The 24,710-nt window shown below is 39.7% G+C and overlaps 4 protein-coding genes and 1 long non-coding RNA gene across 5 annotated transcripts; 4 read left to right on the forward strand and 1 right to left on the reverse strand.

The window, feature by feature from the left end:
- Nucleotides 1-290: 290 nt before the first annotated feature.
- LOC126375807 (uncharacterized) lies at nt 291-3,610 on the forward strand. Its single transcript, XM_050022894.1, has 3 exons — nt 291-425; nt 875-1,073; nt 3,141-3,610. The coding sequence occupies exons 1-3, from the start codon at nt 291-293 to the stop codon at nt 3,608-3,610; spliced, it is 804 nt and encodes a 267-aa protein (XP_049878851.1).
- A 4,979-nt stretch (nt 3,611-8,589) lies between these two features.
- LOC126375766 (uncharacterized) lies at nt 8,590-9,895 on the forward strand. The gene is made up of 2 exons (XR_007567652.1): nt 8,590-8,715; nt 9,750-9,895. It is a non-coding gene; the product is annotated as an uncharacterized LOC126375766 (long non-coding RNA).
- Nucleotides 8,717-11,116, reverse strand: LOC126375707 (uncharacterized). The gene is made up of 2 exons (XM_050022804.1): nt 10,543-11,116; nt 8,717-9,653 (listed from the first exon to the last, which is right to left on the reverse strand). Exons 1-2 carry the CDS (start codon nt 10,560-10,562, stop codon nt 8,765-8,767), a joined length of 909 nt encoding a protein of 302 aa, XP_049878761.1. The 5' UTR covers nt 10,563-11,116; the 3' UTR covers nt 8,717-8,764.
- A 7,147-nt stretch (nt 11,117-18,263) lies between these two features.
- LOC126375710 (uncharacterized) lies at nt 18,264-19,929 on the forward strand. The gene has a single exon (XM_050022808.1). The coding sequence runs from the start codon at nt 18,794-18,796 to the stop codon at nt 19,685-19,687; it is 894 nt and encodes a 297-aa protein (XP_049878765.1). The 5' UTR covers nt 18,264-18,793; the 3' UTR covers nt 19,688-19,929.
- Nucleotides 19,930-22,552: 2,623 nt separating this feature from the next.
- LOC126375808 (uncharacterized) lies at nt 22,553-24,628 on the forward strand. The gene has a single exon (XM_050022895.1). It carries the CDS (start codon nt 22,553-22,555, stop codon nt 24,626-24,628), a length of 2,076 nt encoding a protein of 691 aa, XP_049878852.1.
- The last annotated feature ends 82 nt before the right edge of the window (nt 24,629-24,710 follow it).

A 24,710-nucleotide genomic window follows, 5' to 3' on the forward strand; every position in this document is an offset into this window, starting at 1 on the left:
CGACGACGGACAGTGATGCCCTCCGGACACTAGGATCCCATGACTTCGCTCCCATGGGATCCAAAAATAATTATTTCGCCTCTTGGCTCCCATGGTATCCTCAGATACCATGACTCCTCTCCCATGGGATCCAAAAATATTTTTTTCGCCTCTTGGCTCCCATGGTATTCTCAGATACCATGAGGCCTCTTTTCCATTACACGGTTTCTCGCCGTGAAAATCTACGGTTAATTCGCCGCGTGTAGGCACGGTCGTCAGTGTGGTATGGATCACTATATGAGCTTGTCGACATGCACGGTGGCGCCAAGGCACGGCGCCGCGGCCGCGTGCGCCGTGACTGCCCCTCGGCGCGCCCCGTCTACGCACGGCGTGATTTTCACCAGTGTTGTATGGCAGTCTATCGGGGTGTGTCGACGGTGCCGGACGTACGCACGGATTCGTGACCGCTTATATGTATACGCTGTTTCGCGATTTTATTATAAAATGAACATAAGGCACTTGTCTCACCGGCAACGATGAACGAGTAACGAGTAGAGCTAGAGCTAGAAACGAGTTAGCGAGACGCGGGGAGCGAGTGCGTAATTCCGATATTTGTGTAGCTCGGCTATAAGCGAGTGAGGCGGGCGGGCGATTACTCGCATCACTCGCTCGCGGCAGTCAAGCCGTATAGTCAGTCTTGCAGCCTCATACGCGATCGCTTGGCGAGTATCGCCGAGCGAGTGTTGTCTTGTCGCTCAGCGATAAACTAGTGAAGCTAGTACTCGCCGGCAGTGTGAACAGTCAGCGATCAACTGTTTGCATATGCATCTCTTTTATTCACACGGAAAGTATATCTATTGTACGTTTCTTGAGCGAAAAAATAGCCGATAGTTAGTCGTTTTCTCATCGTTTGTGGGACAACTGCCTAAATCAAGAATTATTAATTACGTTGATTCAAGAAAGGCCTGTAATATGGGATAAGACCATCGACGATTATAAAAATAAGCGGCTTAAATATGATTCCTGGAAAGAAATATTTATTCATTTCCAGCCCACATTTGAAGATTTAAGTGGTGATGAGAAAAACAAGTTTGGTAAGTTACAGATATTTAATTATTAACTTTTTACTTATGCATAGTTGTTTTGATAGGAGAGGTGACCTCCGTTAGATACATAAAATAAAATTTTTAACAAAAAAAAAACCGACTTCAAACGCAAAACTAAAAAGCAATAAATAAATTTACTTCGCACAAAGTAATTAGTACGTATTTTCAATTAGTTAATTAATTTTATAAATCTGAAGCCGGTGCCAAGGAAATGCTACAACGAAGTACCGATTCATATATTTTTCAATACTGATTGTTTTGTAATTTTTTGTTTGACATTGTTTTGTAATTGCTTTGATATAGGTATTAAACAATATTGTGTGTACATAGTAATTTGATATTGTAGTAGGGTTGTTGTAGCATTTACTTGGCACCGACTTCAGATTTATAAAATTAATTAACTAATTGAAAATACGTACTAATTACTTTGTGCGAAGTAAATTTATTTATTGCTTTTTAGTTTTGCGTTTGAAGTCGGTTTTTTTTTGTTAAAAATTTTATTTTATTTTACGATTTTTAGTGATGGTTAGACCGAGCAAGGATGCAGACAGACAGATTTTCTGATTTATATTGATATATAATAATATATGATTAGTAGTGATCACAATTATTATTGATGAACATATTTACACACACACACACACGCACACACACACATACACACATGTGGTTGTCAGTGGAAGCTGCTATCATACACACTCACGCACACATATAGATACAGTAGATTTCGCGTGGTTTCCGTGTCCTGTTTATTCGAAACTGTCCCTCTTCGTATGGCGGCCATCTTGTTTTTCCGCCATTTTGTTTTTTTTCACCGGCGACAGAATTTGACCAAGATTTAAATGGGTGTCATGGAAACAAACAAAATCCAGGTACAATAGGTTTGCCAGGCCGTAGGATGTCTCCCTGATTGGGAGCAGTTTTCAAAGATGACGTTCCGATCACACCCCTATACATCATTTTTACCCCCAAGACATTTTCTGGAAAAACAAAATTTTGTATTAAGGCCATCTTGTTTTTTCGCCATTTTGTATTTTTTTCACCGGCCATTAAATTCGACCAAGATTTAAATAGGTTTCGTGAAAGAAAAATTGGTTCAGGTGCGATAGTTTCGCCAGGCCGTAGGGTGTCACCCTGATGCGGAGCAGTTTTCAAAAATCGGGAAGTATTTCCATACTTAACATGACGATCCGATCACAACCCCGATATATATTTTATACCCCGAGACATTTTCTGAAAAAAAAAAAAAAAAAAAAACAAAATTGTGTATGGCGGCCATCTTGTTTTTCCGCCATTTTGTTTTTTTTTCACGCGCTATGGAATTTGACCAAGATTTAAATAAGTGCTCTGAAAGAAATATTGGTTCACGTGCGATAGTTTTGCCAGTCCGTAGAGTATCTCTCTGATGCGGAGCAGTTTTTGGTGACCAGAAAGTATTTCCGTACTCTACATGACGTTTTGAGTAAGCGCCCCATACATTATTTTTACCCAAAGGGGCTTCTTCCAAAATCGACAAAATTTTGTATGGCGGCCATCTTTTTTTTCCGCCATTTTGTTTTTTTGCACCTGCGATTGGATTTGATCAAGATTTAAATACGTTTCGTGAAAGAAAAATTGCTCCAGGTTGTATAGTTTTGCCAGGCCATAGGGTGTCTCCCTGATGCTGACTAGTTTTCGAAGGTCGGGAAGTTTTCCCGAAGCCTAAAGATCGATCCGATCAATATGACTTTACAAACGCACTAGTCGCTCCTACGATTTTTGAAAATTCCCCTCGATTTCTCTGGTCTTCCATCATCAGATCCTGACTTCCTTGACATGGGACCCCCTTGGGTATATCTCCTTTCAAACAAAAAAAGAATTATCAAAATCGGTTCATATACGACGAAGATATGCCCGAACAAACAAAAAAAAAAAAATATACGGTCGAATTGAGAACCTCCTCCTTTTTTGAAGTCGGTAAAAACTGGAAAACGTCGAAGACCGACGACTGTACGTTAGTCTATTTCTGACGAGCTGTCTATATGTACAAGTACATACAGGTAGCCATACAAGTAGGTATGGTTGTTAGTGATTCAGCAGAACGAGATGAGAAAAAGAAAAGCAGTAGTATGAACTTTTTTATGGGAATCGCTGATACAGTTGACAAGTTCAGTGATGAAAATATGATAGACTTTCAGTTTCAAGTAATTTCAATAATTAAAAATATTCAACAAAGACAGTGTACTCAGTATATACCTACATCAAGAAACCAATGGGATCAAGGCCATCAAGGATATTTAAGTGGTACAGCATCCTCAAATGCGCAATCGTCAACATATGGATATTCTACAGCTGCTAGATCGGGCTATGGAATAAGTCGTCCACAGACGTCTTCTCATGATTTTGGACACGGTTCTGGTTTAGAGCCAATCCACTACCGACCCGAATCACAATTATCTGTACATAGTGTAAATGCGGAAAGTATCTCGGCAGATTCTCAAGTTTCTATTGAAGACGAATTCGATTTTAGTACCGCACTTGAGTAGCATTTTCAGCGTAGTGTATTTTTTGATTTACTCGTTCTTAAATTAATAATTATTAAAATTCAATTACATGTAATAATTTTGTTTGTGTGCAATAAATTTAATTTTGTACCTACTTACCTCAGAGTTACAGCCAATCTTTCTGCGGGCGATATACTCTCTCGCATAAAAGTATCTTGATGTTTTAGTTCCTGGGATAATTTTTGGAGCAAGTTGTCGAATGTAGTTTTCTGCATTCTAAAATAATTGTAAAACTTGTCTTCATCTTCTCTCAATTGATTCTTGACAAGTGTATGAAACGCGCCATATTCCTCCCTTTTTTCTAAAATCGGATGTATCCAAAACCTTACTTCCCTTTTTTTTCTATTTTCTTTTTCCTATATATGTAATAAGCAACTACAATCTTTTTTTTCGTAAGAAAATTCATGACGCAGCACGTCCTACACAGCCCGAGTAAAAAGCGCTACTAGCCAGTACTTACCAATGTCTCGCGCGGTGATTTTGCCGTATCATGTACAAGCTAGCACGTTTTTTCAACCGTACGGCTTACACACCGTACGTTTGAACAACCGTGTAATGGAAAAGAGGCCTGACTCCGCTCCCATGGGATCCAAAAATAATTTTTTCGCCTCTTGGCTCCCATGGGATCCTGAGATAATTTTGTTTTCTTCTTGGCTCCCATGGAATCTAATACGAATTTTTATAATCCTCTTTGCTCCTATATAAACTTCAATGTGGCCTGCTTAGTCATTTAATATTTTCCTTATTAGCACTGGCCACTATGTGACAAGATATGACAATTCTCATAACAAATTACCTACGCGTTGTTGTGAAAGTGTAATGAGTACATACCTACGCTATTTTTCTCTTAACTATGGATAATATAAATTATATTAATAAAAGAGGAGAATTAATTCTACATAAAGGTTATAAGTATCACTGCAAAACAAAAAACAAAAATGGATCTTGTAACTGACTGACTGGTAACAACGTTCTTCCTTTATTATATTTATTGATGACAAATAGAACCAATGACTCGTACAGCTTAGCCTTTCAGTTAATCAAAAGCCGTGTTCCATCTTTCAAACCAAATAAATTTACTTTGGACTTTGAGGTAGCAGTAATAAAAAGTATACGTGAACAGTTTCCAGAGTCTGAAATAACAGGTTGTTATTACCATTTCACACATAGCGTTTGGAAGACTGGACGCAAATTGGGTCTCACAAAGTCAAAACGCAATAAAAGAATTGTAGCTATGTGTGCAGTTTTACCACTAGTCCCACATGATATGTTAAAAAGTGCATGGACATATGTAAAAAGTAAAATGTATGAAAATCCACAAATTACAAAAGGAGAATGGGCGAATCTGGTCCAAGAACCTCCACTGATGAGACTTATATGTAATGAAAGCTTATGCTTTCTCTATGAATCTGGCAAAGTTCTATCAGATTCTGTCCCGGGGTTCTTTTTTTACGGCCATGTTTGTCCTGGCTAAAAATGTGATAAAATACAGTGGGAGCTAAAATCGGCTCAAGATTTGTTGCTGGATAACTAAGTCTACATAAATAATTATGTATCATATTGTATATCATTTTAAAGAAGATCTTTTCCAGAATCCGAAACATAAAAAAAAACAAAAAAATCTTTTTGTAAGCGAATTATAGTCAATTTATATCTGCAGCGCCATTGTTTCTCGGTAGCTAAGTTCAAGTTTCATGCCTTTTACCCATTCCAAAAGTATCTTACCGATTTTTTTTATATTGCTTCCGGAATTTGATCTGAGTGATAATAACAAGAAAAATAAATAAACACCTCTCCGATAGAGACCGACTAAGCTATTGCCTATTGCAAGAAATCGTCATCATTAGCAAGTCATTACGGTATTGCATATTATAAGCTTATCAGCAACTTGGAACTTGGTCCAAGAACCTCCACTGGTGAGACTTGCATGTAATGATAGCTTATACTTGTCCTATGATTCTGGCAAAGTTCTATCAAACTCTGTCCTAGGGTTTTTTTACGGCCATGTTTGTCCTGAGTGTACAGTAGTGGACTGCAAAATCACCTCAGGATTTGTTGTCGAAAAACTATTTAACTAAGCCTATATACATAATTATATATCATAATGTATATCAATTTTAAAGGGGAAGGTTATCAGAATCAGAAACACAAATAAAAAAAATGCATTATGTAAACGACTTTTAGCCAACTCACGTCCGTAGCACCATTTTTCTCAGCAGCTACGTACGAGTTTCGCGCCTTCCAACCTTTCCAAAGAAGCCCAATCATTTTTTCCTTCTTCTGATATTGCATTCTTAACCTGACAAGTGACAACAAAGAAAAAAAAAAAATAGATACCATTCCGATAGAGGCCGCGTAAGCTATGGACCTATTGCAAGATAACGTACTCAAAGGCTAGTCATTATAATCCAACAGACGTAACATAATTAGAATGCGGCGGGACGGAAATGTAGTACATCGCCTTATGCGAAAGAGACGAAATATGTGTCTCTTTAACACTAACAGCAATACAACTATACAGCTTAGTACGAGAGAAACAAGAAATAAGTCATTCTAATCAAGATGCAATACAATGACTCTATTGTATACAAAAGAAACACATTTATTAAACAAGTTCAGGCAATAACTGGTGCAAAAGGCGGCTTTATTGCCAAGGTAGCAATTACTACCAGGCAACCTTACGTTTACGATACGTTTGTTGTACCATTCGGCATTGTTTATAAGACAAGATATAAGCCTGGATTAATAAAACAAGATTGTGGTGAAAGAAAACATACTACATTTGCGTCCTCCCGCATTCTAATCATGTTACGTCTGTTGGATTATAATGACTAGCCTTTGAGTACGTTATCTTGCAATAGGTCCATAGCTTACGCGGCCTCTATCGGAATGGTATCTATTTTATTTCTTGTTGTTGTCACTTAGTCTTGTCAGGTTAAGAATGCAATACCAGAAGAAGGAAAAAATGATTGGGCTTCTTTGGAAAGGTTGGAAGGCGCGACACTCGTACGTCGCTGCTGAGAAAAATGGCGCTACGGACGTGAGTTGGCTAAAAGTCGTTTACATACTTAATGCATTTTTTTTATTTGTGTTTCAGATTCTGATAACCTTCCCTTTTAAAATTGATATACATTATGATATATAATTATGTATATAGGCTTAGTTAAATAGTTTTTCGACAACAAATCCTGAGGTGATTTTGCAGTCCACTACTGTACACTCAGGACAAACATGGCCGTAAAAAAACCCTAGGACAGAGTTTGATAGAACTTTGCCAGATTCATAGGACAAGTATAAGCTATCATTACATGCAAGTCTCACCAGTGGAGGTTCTTGGACCAAGTTCCAAGTTGCTGATAAGCTTATAATATGCAATACCGTAATGACTTGCTAATGATGACGATTTCTTGCAATAGGCAATAGCTTAGTCGGTCTCTATCGGAGAGGTGTTTATTTATTTTTCTTGTTATTATCACTCAGATCAAATTCCGGAAGCAATATGAAAAAAATCGGTAAGATACTTTTGGAATGGGTAAAAGGCATGAAACTTGAACTTAGCTACCGAGAAACAATGGCGCTGCAGATATAAATTGACTATAATTCGCTTACAAAAAGATTTTTTTGTTTTTTTTTATGTTTCGGATTCTGGAAAAGATCTTCTTTAAAATGATATACAATATGATACATAATTATTTATGTAGACTTAGTTATCCAGCAACAAATCTTGAGTCGATTTTAGCTCCCACTGTATTTTATCACATTTTTAGCCAGGACAAACATGGTCGTAAAAAAAGAACCCCGGGACAGAATCTGATAGGACTTTGCCAGAATCATAGGGGAAGCATAAGCTTTCATTACATATAAGTCTCATCAGTGGAGGTTCTTGGACCAAGTTTCATACAAAAGTGCCCATTGTCATTTCAAGATTACATGGATTTCTGGTTTACAAATAACTATGTCAAGAGTATTTGGACCGTATTTGGTGAACGCCACCGGACAAACAATTGTTTGGAGGGGTGGCATACGAGACTGAATAAAAAATTGGGCAAGAAAAACAGAAACATTTTAAATTTTCTACAAATAATAAAAGCGGATGCAAAATATAGCAATAAACGTATAAAAAACAGCGTCGCTAATATTAGAAAGAAAAAGCAAATAGAAAATGATGAATTTCTTTTGCAATCACAAATGGAATTAATAAACGGAGAAATAACAATAGGACACTTTTTAGAGCAAGTAAAATAGTAATATCATACTTTTTTCGTGTTTCGTTCTGGATTATTTTATATTTCTCGTGAAGTAGCAATGGCGAATAGAAGCGGCGCGGCGATGTCCTAATGTAGGTACTTAATTTACTTTAGTTTTTTAAGTTTTAAGTAAAGATTTTAAGTTCATTTCAATTATTACTTTTCTTTATTGTCTTCATTTTATATACTTTGGAAAAACATAACTCGCTCCGATCCTCTGTAACGGTCATGGGATCAAAATTGTCACAACACGTAAGACAAACATTAATACATTCTTAATTCTATATTATAGGAGTCACGAAACAATACAAGTTTCTGTGGATTCCATCGGAACGATGTATTGGGAGCCTAGTGTCTGGAGGGGAACAAAAAGGCCAAAAAATTATATTCGGGTCCCATGGGAGCGGGATCATGGGATTTGACTCTCCGGACACTAGGATCCCATGACTACCATGGGAGCCAAGAGGCGAAAAAAATATTTTTGGATCCCATGGGAGAGGAGTCATGGTATCTGAGGATACCATGGGAGCCAAGAGGCGAAAAAATTATTTTTGGATCCCATGGGAGCGAAGTCATGGGATCCTAGTGTCCGGAGGGCAGTGATGCACTGCTAGAGGAGGAAGCTAGACGAGCGTAACGACATTTTTTATTTTACCATGAGTGAGCAGGATATTGATATAGATTTTCTCATATCCTTGGTCCAAGAAAGACCCATTATATGGGATAAATCACACGAACATTACAGTGATAAATTTCGTAAAGCGAATGAATGGGTAGCTGTTTGTAAAAAAATATTTCAAGATTACGAGGAGTTTGAGGACCAAAAAAAGAACAAAATTGGTGAGTTGTTATTTATTATATTATTTGTAAATTCAATACATAAGTTAATTTATATCTTTTTCAACTGCCATGGTAAAGCCCCTTCTGGACTCATAAAGTAATTAGCAAATTGATCTCTGATAAAATTTTCGGCTAATGATTCTTCATTGCTATGGGGTCTCAATTGTGAGAACCTACTTATTGCCATATTGTCTTGTTGTTTTAACCCATCGTGTTGTATAACAAAATTGTGTAAAACACAACATGCTTTCGCAATATTAATAGTTAAATCATATGACGTATCAATTGGCCTATGTAAAATGCGCCATTTATTTGCCATGATCCCAAATGCACATTCCACGTATCTACGTGCTCTGCTAAGGCGATAATTATAAACTCTTTGTTTCACATTGAGATTGGATCCGCCGTATGGGCGCATAACATGCTTACTTAAACCAAAAGCTTCATCACCGACGAGTACATAAGGGATTGGTGGCTCGTTATTATGATCATTTCCAAGTGGTTGAGGATCAGGCAATGGTAATTCATTTCTCATTAAAATCTTGTACAGTGTCGAATTTCTAAAAATAGTAGAATCACTTTCCTTACCATATGCACCCACGTCGACAAAAACAAACTTATAATTTGAGTCAACAACCGCCAGCAAAACAATTGAAAAATAATTTTTATAATTATAAAACAGAGAGCCACTTTTGTCTGGTTTTATTAAACGTATATGTTTCCCATCAATTGCCCCGAAGCAATGAGGAAAGTTATCTTTGAGATCAAAATCTAATGCAATATTTTGTAGTTTTTCTACTGTGATCTCTTCTATGTACTGTGGTCGAACATATTTCCATATAGCTTGACAAACTGACGAAATAGTTCTAGAAATTGTTGCTCTTCCACGTTTAAATTTGAAATGCAAGTCGTTTATCGAATTTCCGCTGCCTAAGTACCTGAAATAGAAACACAAAAAAATAAACAGGGTGGCCCATTTAGATTGGTCAGTGTAGACAAGTTAGGTACTTACACATTTTTTTCTTTCTTTGCAGGTAACGAGGTTGTGAAAAAATGGAGAAGCGTGAAGGACAACTTTTTTCGATACGTAAAAAAAATAAAAGAAAACAGTTCGTCTGGATCAGGGGCAAAACAATTGAAGAAATATCATTATTACAATCAGTTGCTGTTTTTGATGAAAGTTGCCCAAAATAAAACTGATAGTAGCCTTGAAATGGTGTCTGAAGAAACGGAACGAAATGAAAACACAGCATCATCTTCTCCATTTCCTACAATAGAAATGTCCTCGTTACCCCCAGGTCCTTCTCGCTACGTGCCTGCAAGCCGTAAGAGATCAAACCAAGCAATAGATGATTTCGAGGCGCAAGCATTAATAGCGTTGCAAGAGAAAGAAAACCGCCACTTATCATTTTTCAAAGGAATTTTGCCTTCTTTGGACAGCTTTACGGAATTACAAACTTTGACATTCCAAAGCAAAGTTATAAATATCATTACCAAAATTCGGTTCGGGGAACAGACTCAATCAACAACATGGCAGTCACGCGGATATCAAACTGGACAACAGTATCAAGCAACACCATTGCAGTCACGCGGATATCAAACTGGACAACATGCCCAGTCACCATCGCCATCATCGTATCGAACAGATGAATTCGAAGCTACCTACTCAACCAACACTACGATTAATAATTTTACTGATGATAGTCAAGAAGAAGATTATAACTTTGCTTTGTTGCCTAATAGTAATACTTAAATTAAACTGTTTTTAAAGATAATAAATTAATAACTGATTAACATTACGAGTATTATGATATTTGAATTACTTACCTCAATGTAATACCAATCATTTCAATTGGTTCTAAAGGGTTCCTGAATTTGGTATATTGCTTTTTTATATGTGGTTTTAAGGTTTCAACCAAATTACAGTACAGGAAGCGTAGGAAGTGATCCTACGCTTCCTGTACCAAAAGTTTTTAAGGATATGGTTTCTGGCATTGAAAATGACGGTATAGACTTGATTGCAAAAACACCGAATTTTAGTAATAAGAAGTCAGGTCTTTACAATCAAAGAAATAAAGCTGTTGGTACGAGCAAAATACATTTTAAGAATTTCGAAGAAATTGAAATTCCACCCAAATATCAATCATTCTTGATAGCAGACTATGCGGACAACAATATACGCATTTTGGTATTTGGGTGTGGGTGGGCTATAAAGTTAATGAGCACAGCAAAATATTTCTGTATTGACGGTACATTCAGAATTTGCCCTGAACCATTTTTACAATTGGTCACAATTCATTGTGACTTGGGGAGTTCGATGGAATACACTAATATCATCCCGTTAATTTATGCCCTGCTTCCCAATAAAAAGAAAGAGACATATATGATTCTACTTGACCTGCTAAAAACTCAAGTCACAGACTGGGACCCAGATTGCGTTATGTCCGATTTTGAACTGCCTCTGAGGCAAGCCATACAGTCCTTCTTTCCAAACGTGACAATGAAGGGTTGTTACTACCATTTTAATAAAAGTTTGTGGAAAAAGGCGAAACAATTTAAACTTACAAAAAATAACGACAAGAGAAGGATCCTAGCTTTAACTGCAGCATTACCATTGCTACCGAAAGACAAAATTAACGATGGATGGGACTATATACAATCACAAATGATCGGAGAACTGAGCACGAATCATTTAAAAAATATTTTTTGAAATTCTGGCTCAAAAATGACGCGCACGTTGAGCAGTGGTGTGTGTTCGGAAAAAAGCATCGAACTAACAATTAATCCGAAGCATGGCATTTCTCAATTAACGATAAAACTAGTACTAAGCTAACTTTATTTCACTTATTAAAACGATTATTTTTAAACTCCTCATATCAAAGAAACCGCTATATGGCATTTACAAAAAATTGTAATAAAAAGAAGAGAGATAGTGCGTAGCACTATCATTCAAAATGCACAGATGCAATTAATAACGGGTGAAATCGATGTCCCCCTTTTTTTAGAAATGATGCGTCGATAATTCCTGTTCCTATATTAAATATGTATTTATGACGAATTAAATGCTAGTTTTATTATTTTGATTATTTGAACGTTGATGATAATGATGATTATATTAATTCGCTAACGGCTGGGGCCATGGGGTAGGAAGAGTGGAGTTGAAATGTTCCTTTTATCCCCCCTGGGTGGGAAGAGCGGCCGTAATAATCTCCCAGGTGGGATAAAAGAACATTTACAATTCCTCCTCTTCCACCTATTCCACCTGGGAGGGAAAAGTGGATTATTTTTTCCACTCTTACCACCCAGGTGGGATAGCCAAGTGGGATAGGTGGAATAGGGGGATGAGACTAATTAGTTTTGAAGTACGGTCTCATTTGCACCATTGAGATGACACTATACTATCAATGCGGTTGTATAGGTACTTAGATATTTCCTGAAAGTATTTCCTCTTGCATATTCTAATAGTATTTGTTTTGACATTGATAAGTAGTATTCTGTCAATAATTATAAAATTGGAGCTTAGACTATAAAAGAAATTACAATGAGCGAAACTAATTTAACTTTTGTTGCACAAAGTCGAGGAAGACTGTTATTGTTCGAAGGGTATCAATACCATTTTCACACACAGTACAAAAAATTGAATAGCATATGGAGGTGTAGATATTTTAAAAAAACAAAATGTACAGGAACGCTTACCATTACAGAGGTACGTAGCATTTATGATTGGTTTTAAAGGCGATAATATGTATTTTTTATAATTTTATTTACTTACCAAAATTATATAATTGTATGTAGACGTTTCAAATTTTTAGGATGAATCGAAGGTTGTGAAGAAACGGGAGCATTCCAATTACTGTACGCCTGATGAAAACAAAAATGCCGTATGCCATTTAATTAGTTCGAGCATAGATACCGCAACAACTTCAGAAGAAACAGTACCTGCCATTTATAAAAAGACCGTGGCCACTTTCAAAGATATGGGTCTAAACCTAATAGAAACACTACCACGGTACGAAAGTTATAAATCTGTTGCTTATAGACGAATAAATAAAAAACAGGGAGTTAAAAAGACGGCTTACAGTGTCGCAACTGAAGTCGAAATTGGTAACGATCATAAAGATTTTCTCTTGGCTGACTATCATTACGAACGCGACCGTATTTTAATTTTTGCTTCGGAAGAAGCTAGAGAAATGATAAAAAACCAGAAAATCTTCTTCTGCGACGGTACCTTCAAAAAGTGTCCTAGGCCATTCAAACAGTTGTATGTGATCTTTTGCGACCTAGGAAGCACCGAAGATAAGAACTTTGTAGTACCGGTTGCTTATATACTTTTGGGAAATAAAAAAAAGGAAACATATATTCTAATGTTGGAAATGATAAAGTCGCAAATTCCAGAATGGAATCCTTCTAAATTTATATCGGACTATGAACAATCATTTATCGGCGCCGTTAGAAGTGTGTTTCCTTTATCAAAGCATCATGGATGTTATTTCCATTACCAAAACCAATTATGGAGGAAAGCAAAACGTCTTAATTTAAAGATGCAAAACAAAAATAGGAAAATTGTGGCTCTGTGCACTGTCCTGCCTCTTTTGCCTTTATCAAGAATTGACGATGGATGGGATTACATAGTTTCTGAAATTGAGGCACTTGTCTCACCGGCAACGATTAACGAGTAACGAGTAAAACTAGAACTAGAAACGAGTTAGCGAGACGCGGGGAGCGAGTGCGTAGTTCCGATATTTGTGTAGCTCGGCTATAAGCAAGTGTGCGAGTGAGGCGGGCGATTACTCGCATCACTCGCTCGCGGCAGTCAAGCGTACAGTCAGTCAGTCTTGCGGCCTCATACGTGATACACGTGTTCGCAATTTTCCAATAAAAATGGATGAGTTTTTTATTGAATGTGTCCGACAATATCCGTGTCTTTGGGACACAAAACTGATTTCATATAAACAATTAGACGTGAAGGACGCAGCTTGGAAAGAGATTTTAAAGAAAACAAACATAGAAAGTGGTAAGTTTTTTATTTAACATTTATCTAACACAACATATACCTACCTATAGTTAAATCAATATTTATTTTGCAGAGTCTAATGTAAGTTATGTGTTGTCCTATCAGAATCTAATACATTTTGCACACGGTTATTTTGCCACGAAACTGTTCCAATGGAATTAAAATATTCCATGAAATATTCTCTCACAAAAAAGCCGTCTTCAAAATCTGCTGAGTTTTGTTCAGATACCTCGTAGTAATTTCTTGACATATTATCAGAAAAAACTGACTGTGAAGGCGCCTTTTCGATTTCATTGCGTAATACATAGTTATGTAGAACGCACGCAGCCTTTACAATTTTTTTGGCGGTACTTATTTTAACATCTAATGGCCTAAAAAAGATACGCCATTTGTGCACCAACATACCAAACGCACTTTCTACCATTCGGCGTGCTCTGCTCAGTCTATAATTAAATATTAACTGGTCTTTATTCAACCTTTCATGATCAGGATATGGTTTTAATAAATGTGTCATCAACGGAAATGCACAGTCACCAATAAAAACATAAGGCTGAGGCAAACCTCCTTCATATAGGGGTTCATCTGCGGGTAATCTCAATCCATTGTTTTGCAACACATTGTAGAAATTACTATCGGTGAATATTCCGCTGTCACTGTATCTGCCCATTGATCCAACATCGATCATTATAAATCTTCCATGAGCATCAGCAATTGCTAACAGTACAATCGAAAATGTTTTTTTGTAGTTAAAGTACTGAGATCCCGATTTACGGGGCGAAAAAATTACCACGTGCTTGCCATCAATTGCACCAAGGCAATTATTGAAATTCCACAAATCATAAAAGTCTTTTGCTATAACTTTCCATTCGGGTTCAGTAGGGAGCTTCATTACTTTTGGCTGCAACTTGATCCATAAAGATTCACATACTACTGGTATTATTTCGGAGAGCGTAGAACGGCCTATTCTATAGCTTTTTGACAATGCTGTATATGTAGTTCCGGTTATAAGATATCTGAAAATAAATAAAAATATCAAATAATATTAGTTAATAACATAAAATTAATTTTAATGTGGTGTGTTATAATCATTTGTTTTATTTGCAGTTACATAGGCAAAATTGAAATGGAAAAATTTGCGAGACACGCACCGTGAAAAATTGAAAAAAATCAAGAAGACAACAAGTGGACAGTCACAAAAACAAATAAAACCCTGGAAGTACATGAGTCACATGGAGTTTTTGCTTCCATATATGACAAATGCGGAACGAGATACAAATGTTACACCACATCCTGATATTTCGACAAGTTTCGAGGAAACAGCTAATACAGATGTTAGTAGAGATTCAGCAGATACGATAACAGCTCCAAAAAAAGGAAGACGGATGAAATAATTCATAATGACGATTCATAATGATGATAATCGAGCAAAACGAACTGCACAGAGGGATGAGTTACGTAAAGAAGTACTAACATCAAGTGATCCTTTAAAAGCTTTTTTTGATTCAATGTATCATAGTACAAAGCAGACGCCGGAGTATTATCAAAGAACAATAAAAAGAAAGTTGTTTCAATTGGTAATGGATGCTGAAGACAATATTGCTAATACAAATTATTCATATACCGGTTACTACTCAAACGATTATTCTTACAACTCTCGCCCTTCTACGAGTCAGACTAATTTTTCTACTGGACACGGTTCTGCCTCACCTGAACCCAGCGGTTCTGGTGTGCAGCAAATTGGAATTGGAGAACATACTACTCGTACAAGTACTCGTAGCCAAAACGAAGAGATCCAAGATTCAATGTCTGCCGCTGAAATCACTCCAAGCGATGGAGCCTTACCTTAATGTAATGACGAGACGCTCTCTTGTACCAATAGCTTCTCTATAATTTGTATTTTCTTTTTTAATGTCATCTTCTATTAAACTATGCAAATATTCAAACTCGTCTCTTGTCATTCTAAAATATGTGCGAAAGGCATCATTTGTTAATTCATAGAATAGTTTGAATTCACTGCATTCTTTTCTGAAATAATTAATATTTTCCATCCATATTCTTCTTTTTTTCTTCATTTTTTCCTTACGTTTATTCAGAATTGCCGCAGCCACTACACAAATCCTATCATATAATTCATCATCATCGTCGTCTGAACTAGATAACAATGATAATTCAAATGATTTTTCGTTATTCATATTAAATAAATAAAAAACGTGTACTTTCAGATACGCACTGTAGAGAAATGACCACTGGTTGCTCTCTCGGCGTGAGTTCTAATCGCTTGGCGAGTATCGCCGAGCGAGTTTTATCTTTCATAGCTCTTGTCGCTCAGCGACAAACTAGTGAAGCGAGTGCTCCCTGGCAGTGTGAACAGTCAGCGATCAACTGTTTGTATATGCATCTCTTTTGTTCACCCGGAAAGTATATCTATCGTACGTTTCTTGAGCGAGAAAATAGCCGATAGTTAGTCGTTTTCTCGTCGTTGGTGGGACAACTGCCTGATGTTGTAGGAAGAGATGTTAATATGCAAAAATTTCTGAGTTACGTCCAAAGAATTTGGCTGCCCAAGAAGACACTGTGGTGCTGTTTTGGTGAGCGGCATCGTACGAACAACGTCTGTGAGGGATGGAATGGTTATTTTAATAACTGCTTCAAAAGAAGACCTCTGACTTTACATAAATTCTTAACTGTGCTTAAGCAGGATGCCGCTTTTAATGCTGTTAACGCATTAACAACATACCCATATAACAACAGGACAAAAAACGTCAAAGAACGTAGTAAATATATAATGCATGTACAAATGCAATTAACTAATGGCGACATTGATGTGCCATTATTTTTAGAAAAGTTAAGGTAAAAAAAGTGTTTCTGTTACTTATTGGGAATATACGTGTGTGTGAACTGAGTGAACGTTTTTGTAGTTTTCAGACATGAAGCGTCATTATTTTTGTATTCATAAAGTATGGTGAAGTAGGGGGAAGTAAGTTGTATTAATGTTAATGGTGCAAATGAAACTAATTAGTCTCATCTGCACCATTAATGGTGCAGGTCAATGGTGCATACGGTACAACAGGCACGCCGCAGCATGCGGCGGTATGACGTGTCTTGCCTTTTCATTCCACAGGATTCCGCGGCACGCCATTGCATCCCGTGAGACGTAAGGGTCATTTTGGGGTCGAGGAATTATGATTGCTAGCTAGTTGAAATAAGGTTGAAACTTGTGCAGCATTTCGATGGAGCGCATTCCGGTCGGTGCGCGGGGGCAAGGGAGGGAGAAAACGCACCGGCGCGCGCGATTTTTTCTCTCACACTGACTGAGCGTGGCAAGTAATTAGCACGTGCGTACGCGATACTCAGATGATCGGATCGATCGGATGATCGGGCCGTCAGTGCGTTGCATTTAGATACTTTGTTTTATTATTATTGTTTTTATGAATTTGGTTTGTTTTTCTTTTTGTTTTGGTATTTTTTTATTTTATATTTTTTTTTGTCTGTGTACTTATTGATTTCCGTGTGGTTTCTGTCCTGTGTTAAATGTAATGTATAAGCCGCGCCATTAAAGAAACGAATCGAAAATGGCGTCACTCATCGTTCTCTCTCACTCGCACGCTATTGCTGTCTTTACTCACACACGGGCGTACCGTATACAAAAAAAAAATGAATCAGTCTGGTTTTGCTCTTCCGCTGCTACGACGCTCACGACGCTGTTTGTTTCCAAATTCCTAACCCAACTTTTAAGTGCCGTGTTGATACGTGGTCATTATGACGACTTCTGGAAAACGAGGCAAGGTTCTTTGAAGTGATGCACGTGATATTGTTTATAACGTCATCAAATACTTCCAAGAAGAAAAAAATTTGGAACGGTATCATCCGTTTCAATACGCAAACGCTCGCGCCGCCATGGCCACGGGTTTATCTGTTAGCACTATTGTGAAAATAAAAAAAGAAGGTATGTAATATATTTTTCGTATTTAACAAGGGTATGTCATTAGTAACCCGCGGCATGATTTTGTACACAAGTATAGACATTAAATAGTTTTTGTGAAGAAATCTATAATTTACGAGAAATAATAAAATAACCTCAATATTACACGATTGATGTTATTTTTTTTTTAAATTCGTCCAGTTAGTGTGGAGCAGGCTAAGATCATACCTAATTCATAAAATAAGACCATGTTGCCTAGATTGAAACGAAAGAAGTCCCGCGGCATATTGTGGAACTAAATTTGACTTTTCTTATTTCTTTGCAATAGAGTTCTTTTTCGTGTCTCAAGATGGCCGCCTTTGACGTGCAACGACCTCATCCACGGGACTTCTTTTGTGGCGCGGAGTTCTAGTTTATCGCTAGTTCTTTGTTTTTCTTTTTAAGTTATTTTCGCCTAGCTTTTAGCATGCAAAAGCTCATAGCCCATATAGGCTATCTTCTGTAAAAAACAACTAATGGGAAATATTTTCATTCCATTTTTGAACTAAATCTTTCTTTTGGAAACGAAAATTAAGTTTTAATCTTATAATAAGATTTATAAGTATGTATAATACAAATTATTTCTTTTATAAAAATAAGGAATAAAATATGCTTATAAATAGGTACTTCTTAGATATTCTCGATATGTTACGGCTAATATCCGATGATAACTGCAATGTTCAATGTTTTTATTAATGCTGAGAATTATTTTTGTTTTTTAAGGTCAACTTGCTGAGGAGAAGAAGACAAGAATTCGGACACCCAGCAAAGGGAGACGTGGTCTACATAATACTAGAGTCCCCATTGACAATTTTGATATCTGTGCCATCGGAAATATTGTTAATTCTATTTACGATGTGCGTAAAGAAGTACCCACGTTAAATAAAATATTGGCATCCGCAAAAAAAGACTTAAATTTCAAAGGATCTAAAACAACTTTGAGGCGGATTTTAAAAAATAAACTTGGCTATCGGTTCAAAAAATGCCGTCAAAACAGATCGATTCTTATAGAAAAAGACAATATTAAAGCTTGGCGAGCCCGCTATTTGCGACGCATTAGAGAAAATGATGCATTAGGACCCGATAAAAAACCTGTGATATATATGGATGAAACATGGATTCACGCCCACTATACAGTAAGCAAATGCTGGCAAAGTTCGAGGGATAAGGGTGTTCGAAAAAATGACAGCCCTGGCCAAAGGTGGGTAATAGTTCACGCAGGAAGTGAAAATGGTTTCGTGAGTGGTGCTGGCCTGGTTTTTAAAGCGAAATGTAAAACAGGTGACTACCACGACGAAATGGATGGCCAAAATTTTCTAAAATATTTGAATGAAAAATTAATTCCAAATCTGCCTCCATCATGTATTCTAGTACTAGACAATGCTTCGTATCATTCGATGCAATTGGACAAAGCACCAACAACGGCTACTCGAAAAGATGATGTAAAAAAATTTATGAAGGAACATAATATAACCTACAGAGAGGAATGGACAAAAGCAGAGCTCCTAACAGAGTTAAAGAAACAAATGCCAGAGAAAAAGTATGTAGTGGATGAATTATTAAAATCACACGGACACGAAGTCCTAAGATTGCCCCCATATAACTGTGATTTGAACCCGATTGAGCATATCTGGAATTTGTTAAAACAAAGGGTTGCTGACAAAAATGTGGAACAGCATGAAAACAAAATTGAACAACTAACAAAAGATGCCATCTCATCAATAACAGCTGAAGACTGGAAAAAACAAATCAACCATATTAAAAGAGTAGAAGAAACGTACTGGACACGTGACGTTACGAATGAAACGGAAATAGATGATTTCATTATACGAGTGGGTATGGATAGCAGCGACGATTCATCAAGTGAAACTGATACTTCGGCGGAAGAAAGGGACAGTGAGATGTCTGGGATTGAAGAGATTGATTACGATGACCCCGGTGAAGGGACATCAACGTCTACTAAAACCGGTGATAGGCCATCAACGTCTCAAAATTAATTTGTCTATTTTGATAAATAAATAATAATGTTTCGCTCAAAGCATTGTTTTATATTTACACCTATGTATTCTACATACTTATGTATCTCTTAACAAGCTTGAAACTAATGGGTTTTCGATCCCGGAATATTAATCTTGCTTAAAAAATATTTTTAATAAAATTGAAAAATATCTATTTTTTCGAAATTTCCCGGGAACTAAACCCTAGTATTGCTGACCCTACCATCTGTCTTTGCAAGTACTTAGACGCCATTTTCGATTCGTTCGCATGAGTGTATATACGATGTCTCCTCCCGTTTCTACATGGATCAACATAATATGAAAAGGAACGCATGGCAGAAAATTGCCTTCCGTGCACTTTCATAACTAAGTTTTGTTAACTGGTTAAGAAAAACCCTTTTTTATTATTGTTTTCACAACTGGTTTTTAAACAAGAATACGAAGTGTTCATTCATAACTGACAATCACAAATAGTTAAGAAACGAATAATTATGATTATGTTTTTATAACTAGCTACAGTCAGCAAAAACATTTTTCCTTTAACCTTAAATCAAAATAAAAACAACAGAGTTAGAGTTTTTATCGAGAGTATTGCATGCGGAAAACGGATGAGGTTCTTATCTCAATAAATTATTATCTATTATTGATATGTAAACTGCAATGGCATGACATTGACATTGTCATTTTAGTATTATTTAGTTTTTCATTGCAATTGAGTGCAATTTATATAAAATTTAAAGCAACCGAAAACTTAAGTGATAAACTATGTCGCTTTCTAAGCCCACCATGGAGTTCATAACGACAAAAAGGGATCGCGAGAAACTACTATACGACGGCCGTCAGTACCATAAAATTAAAACTTATGTGAACGAAAATGTTTTTTGGAAATGCTACAATAAAACCGGTTGTAAAGGTAATGTGACATTAAGCAATGAAAACCATATAGTTAAAGAGGGCGTGCACGATATTGATTGTTTACCTAATAGTGCAAAATATCTAGTTTTGAAGAAAATGAAAGATTTGAAAACTAAAATAGTAGCTAATGTCGATCCAATACAAAAACAGTTTGAAGAAGTAGTATGCGAACTGGAAGACGATGGCGTGCACTTAGTTGCTGACTTACCAAAATTTGACAATATTAAAACACGTTCATCGCCGACTATTATTTTACAAAATCATAAAAAAATGTCATTGGTTTTTATGATTATTTATAGGTTTATTTGTTCATATATAAAAGTTTTACAGTGATATTTGTTTATTTTGGCTTTATTTTAGGGTTTTTTTAAGTGCCGGTCATTATGACCCGGCGCGGCCTAAACGGAATAATTATTACATTCAGGCCTTGCCGGTCACAATGACGGTCAGCGTACTTACGTACGCGTAAATTTCGATCGATGAGACATAGACAAACGTTATAGACACGTCTACTACGCACGGGTACCGCGCGCCTAATGGATGCTAGCGCGGGAGTACACCGTGCGTGGTGCGTGCGGTTGTTGTTCCCGCCTCCCTTCACCCCTTTCACCTCTCCCTATGACTCAAGCCAATCACGGATTGTTTTCGTTAGTTCGCACTTGTTTTGGTCATCAAATGCACACTAAGATTTTGTTTAGCAGAAAAATAGTTTTAGTGTTAAAATGGACACTTTTTTTGACTTTGAGTTTACACAAGAACAATTACATGTAATTGACAGTTTAGAGAGGTCATATTGCAGTACTGACCATGTCATAAGTGAGGGTGATGAAGTGATAAATATTCCACGTACCAGAAAACGTCGAGTTATTTTGTCGGACAGTGAAGAAGATGACCGTGACTTATCTCCAGCTTTATCCGGCCATACACCTGAATGTGAGTGGTACCAGCCACGTGGTAAGCAGCCTCGTTTAATTCCTTTTACCGAAATACCGGGACTGAAACCTTACTCACTTCGAAATCAACTAGCCAATGCTACACCTGTTGATTTCTATTCCCTCTTAGTCACTGACCAGTTATTTGAAAATATAGCACATCAGACGAATATATTTGCCCAACAAAGTATCGATAAAGGTGGCATTAAAGATAAGTCGAGACTACGGCTCAGGACGCCAACCGACAAAGAAGAAATGAAACGATTTTTAGACGTGATTATTTGGATGGGTATAGTGAAGTTACCAAAAATCGTAGACTATTGGTCTAATGATGAAATGTTTGGTCAATCTTTTGCAAAAAAGACTATGAGTCGCAACCGCTTCGAAGTTTTGCTTAGAATGCTCCACTTTTCCAACAACGAAGAAGTTCCAAAAAATGACCGGCTGGCGAGGAGACAACCTCTGTAAAAAACCGCCAGGAGGGGGCGTTTCGCCTGCGCGCGGCGGTCGTTCGTATTGCACGGCGGCCGTCGGGCCACCCGCAACCCTCGGTATTCCGAGGCGTGGGGGCCGCTCCCACGCAAGTGGGGGGGGCCGCGAGGAGACAACCTCTTTAAAAAATCCAACTGGTGGAGGAGGCGTTCAGCGCCGTGGTGACGGGTTCGGCGGCCATGAACACATGCCCGTCGGACAGGCTTCGGCCACCGTCGCCAAACTTGTTATCCTGGTTAGGTGTCGTGGACATGTCTCGCGGCCTACCAGGACCAAGGGGCTTGCCTTGGTCGGCCGGCCCAAGAGGAGCCAACCTCAATAAAAAACCCCCAAAGTCCCGGCGTTGAGGTGCCTTCGGGCCTTCGCGCGGCGTCGGGGCGCCGGAAGGTGGCGGAGGGGGTATTCTCCGCCAGCTAGCGACCAACCCTGGGGCACCTCCCGCACCCCAGCGGTATTAGGGTTATCCGGGTACAGGGGGCACTGCCCGGATGGACCACCCTTTCCCCCATACTCGTGGGATCCAAAAATGAATGTTTATAATAATGATGCCGACATTTCGGAGCTGAAGGGAGGAGGCGGAGAGATAGGAAAGGGAGAGGAAGTTGAGGGGAAGAAGCGTGCTCAGGCACTGATGACTTGCGGCCGTAAGGCGGACACTAAGTCCGCGGGGCACCCTGCGATGCAACCGGGAACCACCACCCCGGAAGCGTTGCAAGGCCCTGGCCTAGGCGCTTGCGCCAGCCGTCTCCGTAAGGGGACCGATGAGGAGGGAGTTGACTCCGGGGAGCCGATCCTTAGCGGCAAGGATCGGCTACTCGAAGTCGAGAAAGGGCGTCGGCTGAGCGTAGTGTTAACGCGCTGCGACACGCCTGTCGCCGCGAGGCCTGCTAGCCGGGAGGAGGAGTCTATGGACTCGGACGACGACTCCTCTTGCGCTAGCATGATAACAGTGGGGTCGGAGCTGTCGGGCGGAAGACGGTTCCTGAAAAGGAACCGGTCAGACCTCGAGGTGGAGGATGACTCTGGCGACTCGGTTGTTCTGCCCCTTGAAGGGGTAGCTCACCGGTCTAAGAGAGGGAGAGGACGCCCGCCCTCCACCGGGAAGTATGTGGGCCTGGCCGCAGCCAGGGCCGCATATAACCGGGAGCTTGCTGAGAGCCTCCGGCTCGTGGCCGAAGCGGAGGTCGCCGACGTGGCTCGAGGAGTGAGGGAGGCTAGGGCCACTCTACAGCCCAGCCTCCAAGTCGAGACACAATCCGCAGAGGAGTCGGATAAGACAAGTACCGCCCTGGCCGGTATTGTCAAGGCTTCACTGGACACCATCTTGATGGTGGCCAGTAAGTCTTCCCAGTTGAAGGGGACCTACGTCCGGGCCCTGAAGGATGCTGCGAAGGGAATTGAGGAGGCGGTGTCCCTATTTAGAGCCCGGACTACGTCTGAGGAAGTTGCTCGACTGGAGGCCGCCAATGCTCAATTGGCAAAAGAGGTCGCCGACCTGCGTCGCGACCTGCAGGAGATGCGGAAGCAACCGGCTCAGTCCCAGGAGTCAAGTCTCCGAGAACTGCTGGAGGAGACGGCCCGCGCCAATGCCGAGATGTTTGGCAATATGCTAAACGCTCGGCTGGCCGGCATCGAGGGCCGGCTCCTTCCTGAGCCGCGTATGAGGCCTCCGCTGGCTGCGGACGCCAAAGCCGCCAGGGCAAACCCTGCTCCCAAAGAGCCAGTGGGGGCCCCGGCCGCTCCCACAAGCGGCAGTGCTCGCCCCATGGCAGGGCCAGGCGCAAAGCCAAAGCCCGCCAAAGAGGCTCCCACGACCAGCCAGGCCTCTTCTGCTCCCCCTTCTTCGGGAAAGAAGGGGAAAAGCAAGAAGAAAAGCCTGGCTGCACAGGAGGCAGCAGAGGCACGGCGTCAGCCTGCCTCCGCACCGGAGGAGCTGCCCTGGACGGCAGTCGTCGGCCGAAAGGCCAAGGCCAAGGCGGCCAAATTGGCGAAGGAGCCGCAAAAGGCCCAGCCCACGGCGCGCGCGAAAGTGAGGCTCCGCGCGCCGAAAACTGCAGCGGTGACGCTCACCCTGGTGCCAGGGGCGGAGGAGAGGGGTGTGACGTACGCGTCCATCCTCTCCGACGCCAAGCAGCGTGTCCGTCTTGCGGACCTCAAGATCGATAGCTTGAGGTTCCGCAGGACTGCAACCGGAGCACGCATGCTGGAGGTTGGGGGTGAGGCCTCAGCTGAAAAGGCGGACTCTCTAGCCAGTAAGCTTAGAGAGGTCCTGAGCGCAGAGGCAGTCCGAGTCGCCAGGCCCGTGAAGCGGGCGGAAATCCGCGTCACGGGGCTGGACGATTCGGCCGACGCGTTCGAGGTGGCGGAGGCAATTGCGAAGGAGGGAGGGTGCCCCTCCGAAGCAATTAAATGTGGCAGGATGGTAGTCGGTCCACGAGGAGACGGCTCCCTGTGGGTGAGTTGCCCTGTCACCGCTGCCAAGAAGGTGGCTGGCTCTGGCCGGATCCAGGTGGGGTGGACCTCAGCAAGAGCGAGGCTCCTTAACCCTAGACCTATGCGGTTCTGGTACCGTTTGCCGCCACGAAAACTGACCCGCAAATAATTCAAGACATTATGAATGACGAAGAAAACTCGTTACATGTTTTACTCCAAGAAAATGACGCATTTATCTTGGACTTAGGGTT

Source organism: Pectinophora gossypiella, chromosome 19 (assembly GCF_024362695.1).
Source record: "Pectinophora gossypiella chromosome 19, ilPecGoss1.1, whole genome shotgun sequence".
Lineage (NCBI taxonomy): Eukaryota > Metazoa > Arthropoda > Insecta > Lepidoptera > Gelechiidae > Pectinophora > Pectinophora gossypiella.

Coding starts and splice junctions, on each gene's coding strand:
- LOC126375710 (XM_050022808.1), top strand. CDS start 18,794: ATGGATGAAACATGGATTCACGCCCACTATACAGTAAGCAAATGCTGG.
- LOC126375808 (XM_050022895.1), top strand. CDS start 22,553: ATGAATGTTTATAATAATGATGCCGACATTTCGGAGCTGAAGGGAGGA.
- LOC126375707 (XM_050022804.1), bottom strand. CDS start 10,562: ATGATTGGTATTACATTGAG. Junction 9,654..10,542: donor ATGATTGGTATTACATTGAG/GTAAGTAATTCA, acceptor TTTCTATTTCAG/GTACTTAGGCAGCGGAAATT.
- LOC126375807 (XM_050022894.1), top strand. CDS start 291: ATGCACGGTGGCGCCAAGGCACGGCGCCGCGGCCGCGTGCGCCGTGAC. Junction 426..874: donor GTGTGTCGACGGTGCCGGAC/GTACGCACGGAT, acceptor GCCGATAGTTAG/TCGTTTTCTCATCGTTTGTG. Junction 1,074..3,140: donor TGATGAGAAAAACAAGTTTG/GTAAGTTACAGA, acceptor CCATACAAGTAG/GTATGGTTGTTAGTGATTCA.